This window comes from Nestor notabilis, unplaced genomic scaffold (genome assembly GCF_000696875.1).
Source record: "Nestor notabilis isolate BGI_N333 unplaced genomic scaffold, ASM69687v1 scaffold4167, whole genome shotgun sequence".
NCBI classification, from domain to species: domain Eukaryota; kingdom Metazoa; phylum Chordata; class Aves; order Psittaciformes; family Psittacidae; genus Nestor; species Nestor notabilis.
In genome coordinates, this window is record NW_009937667.1 from 34,600 (window position 1) to 42,862 (window position 8,263).

The window sequence follows — 8,263 nt, forward strand, 5'->3', positions numbered from 1 at the left end:
AGCTTCTTTCTTCTTTCACTCCCTCCTACCATGCCACAGAGCTGGAGAGGGGAACACCCCATGTTCACCACTGCTGCCCATGACATTGGTCCCAGACAAGCTCTCCAGGTGCTAGAAGGCAAGGTAATGCTCCCAGAGACTGCTGCTGAAAAGCCTTGCCTTGACTTGGGTGCCCAGTGGGGCAAGGGCTTTTAGTGCTAAACTAAAGAAGTAGCAGTCCTGAGAGATATGGTTACCTCTTCCTTCACCAAGATGTTGCCCCTTGGGCTGGAAGGGCAATGTAGGGTCAGGACTACAGTGAGGACCTGCAGAGATAGAGTTCTGGGTGCTGCTCTCATCTCAATGCAAAAATAATGATCCCTTCAGCAGAAAGAAGGGACCTTTGTAGGTTGCTGTTTGTCACTCCTGGAGCAGTAAAGTAGGAGAGGGGAAGAGGCAGTGGGTTTGGATTCCTCCTCTGATGGAAGGCTGAGACTGCAGCAGGGCCAACTAGGGTGGGGGGGACCGAGTGGGGAAGGAATGTTTGAAGGCTCATTCTCCACATTTCCATCAGCAAAGCTGACAGAACAGTCTGGGCTGGGTGTATCCAAACATGGGATGGCGGGGGCAAAGAGGGCAGATCAGAGGGAAAATTAGAAAGGCAAACATTTATATTTGGGATCAGCACATAACTCTCCCTCCGGGCCCCCACCAGCCCCTGAAATTCCTTCCACTTGCACGGGTCAGCTTTTCTGAGCATGGAGTTCTAGTGAGTGACATTCTTGCCTAGGAATTATGGTCCCCGGCCCTGAACTGGGAGATGAAGGGGGCATGCCCCCTCCTTCCCAAAAGCTGATTCAATCTACTAAGAGAGGATGTTTTGTAATGGCTCCATAAAGAGTGTGTACCAGCCAGATGTTGCCTTCCCCAGGCTATTTCATGGGCCCCCTCCTGGCTCTCTTTTCATAATAAACATTCCAGTTCTAAATTTGCAGGCAGCCCAGGATCTCCAGCTGCCCTCAGTGGGAAGAGAGTGACACAGCAAGAGAGACAGAGTGAGAGATTCCTCCCTGCACTGGCACAATGCGTGCTTTCATCATTCTTACACTCCTGGCTGTCTTGGTGATGGCTGCTACTTGTTACGGTAGGTGACCTTTTTCACTGGGTAAAGCTCCAAACCTGCAGACATCTTTGGGTCATCAGATGCCTTTTATTCAACTTCATGTTTTCCTTCCCCTTAACCTGGTCTCTTGCCTGCTTTCCTGCCCTTGTGTCAGATCCTCCTAGCCCTGCTCCAGAGCTGTCAGCTCCAATTAATGTGATTTGTGGTCCAAGATGCTTCAGCCCCTTTCTTTCTGTTCCAGCTCATCTTGAAGACTGCTCTTCTTTCTGCTTCTCTGTTGTCTGCACTACAATAAGAGTTCTTATTCTTAATTCTTCCTTTCTAATTGGGACATTTCCCTTTCTCATTTTCTAATACCAATCCCATTTTCCTATGAGGCACACTGGTGAAATTAAGATGCTGTTTCGTGCAAGAGTCAAGCACATTTCACTGTGCTGATCCATTCCCTAAGAGCACATGCCAGCTTTGAAGGTAAGCGGGTATCACGTCCACTGCACTGTCAAGAACATGAAGGCAGGAACTGTGCTTGAGAATCAGACACTGGAAGACCAATCATGAGCCTTGAAGTCCTGCCTAACACACTAGATAGTTCCACTCTAAACTCTTGAACACCCAAAACTCTTTCTATAAATACTAGGTCACACCACTGATCCCTTTCTCTTAAACAGGTGTCTTAAAACTTGGTTTCTCTGGTTTGTGTCTGTGTGTGTGTTTTCTATTGATGTCACGTGTGAAAGACTCTGAAACCCATCAGTACAGTGTCTTACCATGTGTTTTACTCTTTCTTTTCCCAGAGTCCCACGAGAGCATGGAATCCCATGAGTATCTCAGTAAGAGACTGCTTTACTATTTTCTTGAATTTGAAGTGTGCTACAGACATCTCCAAGACCATTTCCTTGTACTTTACTGTAGGAATTAAATATGTGATATCACTCAGGGAAATAGAATTTACTGCGTGATAGAGTTTCAGGATGAAAAAGGAAAGGGTTAAAAAAGACTTCAAATGTTTGGGCACAAATGAATACCACAGTTTTGCAATGATTGTGAGAACTGAAAAGCAAAGAGTCATGAGCTTAGATCCCTGTTGCATGCACCTAAAATAGGTTAAGTTGCATTAGAAAAGGACATTGCTCGAAAAACTCTAGGATGAGCATGGCAAGAGATATTGCAGAAGCCAGTGACATGACTTGTTCTCCTCTAAGGACAGAGAGCACCTTACTTTCAGCACCTTAGAAGAAGCGGGTGGGATGTGTGAGTAGGAGGAATCCTTGAGCTGGAAGAGAGAGTTAGAGTCACAGGAAAAGCATGAAAGGGGGAAAAGTCTCAGTCTGGGACAAGCAATATTCTGGAGAGGTTAGAGGACAGATGGATTGAAACTAAAAAGAAATTAGGCCATCTGGAAGAAGGACTTCACAAAGCAGCTAGTCAGAAGCACAAAGGCACTTATGGGATTAAAACCCAAAGACACCCACAGACTCCTGAACTCTGCAATAGGGTTGTGGTGTTTCTTAAAAAGGACAGAAGGGACCTTCAGGTACCTCAGTCTAAAACTGCCACACAGACTGCTCTGTGACTGCCTAACCTTAGAGGCAGATAAATTTACCCAGGTTCTTCCAGTTTCTACCTGTAATTTCCTGATGCTGAGTGTGCCAGATCTCCCATGTTCTGTGAAGCTTAGCACCTACCTTCTGTCCAAGCTCTGCTCACTTGGGGACTGTAGCAGCGAAATCACAGTAGTTTTTCCCTAGGTGGCTTGATTAACAGCAGAGCAAGAGCAGCATGTGCACTTCCATACAGGCTGCGGAAGCCAGAGGAAGAGCCTGTACACGAACCAGTGGGGCAGACAACAGGGAGTATTAAAAGGTCCTAGGTTTCACTGCGCATGGGAGGATGGACAGGGAGCCTGTTACAGATGTGGAAGGTAGCTTTCACTGAAATCTGGCCTTGAAAAAGTGTCCATCTACTCTAAATAACCCCTTGCCTTCTCAGATCCCTTCATCAACAGGCGAAGGGCCAATGACTTCATACAAGCTGATTCGAGACTAGAAGCCATCACTCAGGAGAGGTATGTTATGGCCTCAGAACACTAAGGATGGGAGTGGGGAGAGATGTCTCCTTGCCAAGCACAGGCTGGTACCAGGGGTGGCAGCCATGGTGGCTTCTGAGAAGCCTCAGTCCCTTTCTCAATGTGAGGTGCCTTTGAAGACCCCCATCCCTCAGAGAAGCTGGAACTCCAGACAGTAGAGAGCGAGTCCTTACATTTGAAGACATGTCATATGCTGGAAGGGCTCTGCTTAATTTTTTTGAAGGCATTGCCAACAGAAGGAGAGGAAATCAGTGTTGGATGGCCAGAAAGACAGTTCAGTTTGAGATCTTGTTCTAGTCCTCAAATCTCAAGCAGAATTAGCACGACTTTTTCTAAATCACAGGGCCATCTGGGGGCTCCTTGCCTCATCTATAAAATGCAGATATAGGCAGTTTCTTGCCTTATTCAGGGCTTGTGAAAGTAAAGGCTGAATCACAGAAATAATATCTCAATGAGACATCAAGGCAAACCTTCTCCACAGTACCTGGTGGCCCCTTTGCAGGATGTCTCAGGTCTTTTTGTTCCATGCGTGGCTTTGGAGAACAGCAGAAGAGCTGAAGGCAGAAGGCTGGGGGGGCTGCGGTGTAAGGACTCTTCTCCAAGTTGAGCAAGGAGCCACCTTCCTCTCCCCACTACCCTAGTTAGCCCTGAAATTACCTGAGGAGGCAAAATGTTCCTGCTGTAGTCACATTGCTTCCCTGGGTTTGGTGAAAGCAAAATATGGTGTACTGAGATCTTTCTGTAGCTGGATGGTGGAATCTTGTGATGGACCCTTAATCCTCACAGGGGCTCATGGGGCAGAAAAGCCACTGTAGACAGATATTTAGCTGTAGACAGATATTTAAGAGGACAGCATTTACCCTTCATCTCTCCTTCTTTTGCAGGATCAGAGAACGTAGTAAAGCACCCCATGAACGTCAGAGGGAGATCTGTGAGGACTACTACCCCTGTGAACTGTATGCTTTTCGCCATGGCTATGCTGCTGCTTACAGGCACTATTTTGGGAGAAGGAGAACCAAGTAAAGGATGACCTAGCACCACCCTGGGGCCTGGAGACCAGGGTATCCTCCCAGAAAAATGCAGTGGCTCTGAAACATACTCAGTTGCTTGTGTCCCTGTATGTTATCCTGCCTGCTGCTTCTCTCCCATGTAGCCATGGATTCCTACTCTGTGTTAATTAGCGCTGAGCTGATGTAGCAGAGATCAGAGCGAGTTCAAGATGTGGGTGTTTACTACACAATAAATTGCTGGTTTGATACCATCTTCTCCTGAGTCACGGTATTTTGGGGGTGGTGGTGTGCAATTTTCCATGAAGAAGCTGAGTTTGTCTAGCATAGAATCTGGTGTGGATTATGGAAAAGAAAGGTCACTACCTTGCAGTCCTATGAATTTGAAAGGATCTACAATGTTTTTGTTCCAGGGTCTATAAGTGGCTTCTTTTAGAGGTCACCATCAAATTTCAGTTCCCAGTCTTGAGACATCCTGAAATGGCATGGTGTTCAGAAGGTATGGTCAGATGCACTTTTTGGAAATGAAACCTAAAATACCTTTCCTCAGTTGGGGAAACAAAATTCAGAAGGCATCTGTATAATCTTAAAGGGAAAGTTAGGGAGAGAGTTAGTGACAGGAAAAGCATGTAAGCTGCAATTTGTTTATCCAGCTCCCCTTGAGTCCTGAGGAAGGATACTCCTGTAGAAAGGAGTATGTAGTTCAGGTTTTACTTGTATTTCCTTTTGGAATCCCCTTTCATGCCCGTACTTCCACTTGGAATGATTGTGGTGGCATTAGAAAGCTGCAGAAACCAAAGGTGAAGAGAGACTCTGGATGGTAAATTAACAAATAAAAGAAACTCAGTGTTTGGGGTCAAACACAACCTTGTTCACCTAGAACAATTTCATTTTACTGTTCATAACTCCTTGGAAACCAAGATGTGTCCTGACCCTACGTACACGCTGCTGAGCACCTCCTGGCCCATTTTGGAGTGAGTGTGACTCCTGTCAGGTTATCATCACCACCAGCACCAGGGCACCTTGCAGCAGCTTGTACCCAGGCAAAGAGGCACCAGTGCTGGCATGCCCAAGAGTTCAGTGCTGCTCTGGGCTGGTCAGAAGCCAAGCAGCTCAGATACTACTGATGTGCAGTGCGTATGAGTCATAACATCTATCTCAGCACAGCTGGTTTCAATATTCACATCTCCAGGCTTCCATAGGCACCTGCAAATTACTGACGTGGCATGCTATCAAGGGCTATGAGGTATAAAGTATTAAACTGTTGACTAATCTGTGAAGTTAAGTCTAGAGCCAAGTCTATCTGCCACATTAGAAACATCTCCTTTCAAAACAAGCTTCAAGGCTTTGCCAGCTTTGAAAATGAACTTTCAGAAAGAAATGTGATTTATTTATTGAAAACACTTCTGATAGGAAACTCCACCCTGACAGTTGCTCAAGTTTGTCCAAAGGAAAAACTGGGAGAGAAATGAGTTTAAGGAAAAAAAGCTGCACAGATTAGGTGTATTTGTACCCACACTTGTTCTGCATGTTCCCAAGTAGGTGAATCTTATAATCAACAACCAGAGCAAAACTTTCATACCCAAAAGTCAACAAGTTCACAGTGTCTGGGTTTGACTTCACACTGTGACACTACCAAAACAGAAGGCACAGGGCTAGTGCTGTCTGGCTCTGTGTCCAAAAATATCCTGTGATTCCAACTTCAGGTTTATCTGTGTAAACAATGAATAGTACCAGAGATTTCTGTGGGATTTTGCTAGTGTGAGCAATAACCAAACATGTTAAAGAGACTACATGCTGGTTAGAAAGCTTGGGAAAAGTTGGGAAGAAAAGTAAAGCTGTTTGGATTACATGGAATGTATGTTTATGTCCTTTCAAGTATCCTTTCAGAAGCATAACTTTCCTAGAATACCTATTATTTATAGATATTTATTTACTTTAAAACTGTTGGTCTTCAAGATACTTTTCCTGGAAATTGTTAGTATATATATTCAGTCTTTCCTGGACTGTATAAAAGTTCAACTTTTTATCTCTTCCAAATTCTGAAATCTCTGTAAGCTGAGACACAGCGTTTCTCAGGATTGGCAAAGTCCCTAATGGCTCTGACTGCCCTGGGGAGCCTTTTAGCTGTTAGTTCTGTAATCCTTGGACATATTCCCTGTATGTGGGACTAAGGAGGACTGGATGTGAGGTGGGGGAAGATGTGATCCATATATTGTTTATGAGCCATGGTTTTGGGAACTGGGAACATAGATGGTGGGTTTGGGGAGTATAAGGTTATCGGTAGATAAGCTGTAGAAGTGCTCATGCAAGGGTCCTGACATACCAGATAACCACAGCCACCCAAGTCCTGAAGAATAAATCACTTTGGAGACTAAAGAAGCCAACTAAAGCCTCCAAACTAAGGAGAGTTCCAGGAAGAAAGAAGAAAGACGCTCCCTCAAACTAGCTACCCAACATTCCAACAGCACAAAAACCTCGGCTCTCCAAAGTGATTTGGTTAAACTGCCTGAAGTAAAATCTACTGTGTGTTTGCCCTATGCAAACTATTTCATGGGTTTCTTTACCTTCAGGGGAATGGGTCAGGGTGATGTGTGGGAAAAGGGTTGCCACTGGGTTCAGTCTTATTTGATTTTCTACATGGGAGAGCCCCCATCCCATGAAAAGAATGCTTCAGGGTGTACTGCTTTGCTTCAGGGTGTACTGGTTTCTGTGCTGGCTTTCCGGCAAGAAGCTAGTGTGACTTATAAACATGAATGAATGACTTTCATGTTTATAAGAAAAGTGATTTTTTTTTTTTAATCCAGTTGTTTTTCTCAACCGTCTCATTCAAAACCTCAGATAAAATCTTCTGGAAATGCTGCAGGTCCTGAGATGGATGTCGAAATGGCTGCCAGGACTAAAAATCTCCTGGCTAAAAGGACAGGCTTTGTTTTGGATCTCAGACAAAGGAACGCAAGCCAGAGCCCTGATGTCTCCAGGAGATCACAGGATATAAACTGCTGCCCAAAAGCAAGCTCTGGAGAACCTCAGTAATCACCAGGAAGACTCTGAGGAGGGAACCTCGCACAGCCAAGGAAGACATGAGGAGTCTGCTGGCACTGCTGATTGTGACTCTGGCCCTGGCAGCACTCTGCTGTTGTGAGGAAGGTAAGGGGACGGCTTCCTGGGAAGGCTCTCGGGAGCTCTGCTCATCCCAGCCTCCCTTTGGTCTGCGAGAGACGCGGAGCGGCGCGGGGAGGAGTGCACCACTGGTCATTGCACAACCTCACATCTCTGTCCCAGAGACAGAGTCATGGCTGAGAGAGGGCCTGGGGACAGAGAGCCCCATCTATTGCTGGGCACTTTGTTCCACTGGTCAAACCCCACCCTCCAAGTGCACCACCGAATTGCAGCAGAGAAATTGAACGTTTGAACGTGTTTAAGTATTAAACCAGTTTAGCCTTTAAATGAATTGGCAAAGGTGTGCTAGATGCTTGCTTTTGAGTAAGAGGGTTGAACTTCAGGCAGCTTTGTGTGAGCCACAATGGAAGGGGATTTTATGCCTGCCAGTCCTGCGGCACTATAGGATCACAGAGATAGGCACCAAGTCAAGCCTTCACTTGCAGGCAAACGTGGAACTTGGAAAAAAAGCCTTCTATTAGTAGTTACGAAAGAATTCGTTGTCCAGTTGCAATAAGAGCACATCACATTTGAAGGTGACTTAGCAATGGTGACTTCATGATGAAAAGATAGTAATGAAGTGGCAACTGTGTAGTTGCTGAAGAGAGAGGGAAGAGGTAAAGATCAGAAAAAACCAAGTATTTTCTCTTTTATGGCAAGAAAAGAGAAGCTGCGCAGGAGAGAGCTCGGTCTTTTCCTGTATTATCTCATTCAGAGTTAAATTTTGTTCAGCCATGATTCAATACTGGCAAATATATACACAGTTTCTTCTAATGAGCGTTTTCCTTCTGTCAGTCTCTTTCTCACTTTCTCAGTCTGGCATATATATCTGCTCTTTTTAGTCATTATTATGTTCCAGAATGTTTAACTGCCTTGGAGTAACTTCTAATTTTTATTCCCCCCCCC

The 8,263-nt window shown here is 45.3% G+C and overlaps 2 protein-coding genes across 2 annotated transcripts in view; both read left to right on the plus strand.

Annotated features, from left to right (window-relative positions):
• MGP (matrix Gla protein) overlaps nt 1-4,451 on the plus strand; it is a 6,183-nt gene extending 1,732 nt beyond the window's left edge. The window contains exons 2-5 of the mRNA XM_010018919.1: nt 975-1,123; nt 1,897-1,932; nt 3,092-3,167; nt 4,073-4,451. Of these exons, the coding sequence (XP_010017221.1) occupies nt 1,063-1,123; nt 1,897-1,932; nt 3,092-3,167; nt 4,073-4,211 (312 nt within the window). The 5' untranslated portion in view covers nt 975-1,062 and the 3' untranslated portion in view covers nt 4,212-4,451. The remainder of the gene's footprint in view (nt 1-974; nt 1,124-1,896; nt 1,933-3,091; nt 3,168-4,072) is intronic.
• A 2,827-nt stretch (nt 4,452-7,278) lies between these two features.
• The window catches only part of BGLAP (bone gamma-carboxyglutamate (gla) protein), a 5,362-nt gene continuing 4,377 nt past the window's right edge, over nt 7,279-8,263 (plus strand). Inside the window, exon 1 of the mRNA XM_010018920.1 lies at nt 7,279-7,345. Within this exon, the coding sequence (XP_010017222.1) occupies nt 7,279-7,345 (67 nt within the window). The remainder of the gene's footprint in view (nt 7,346-8,263) is intronic.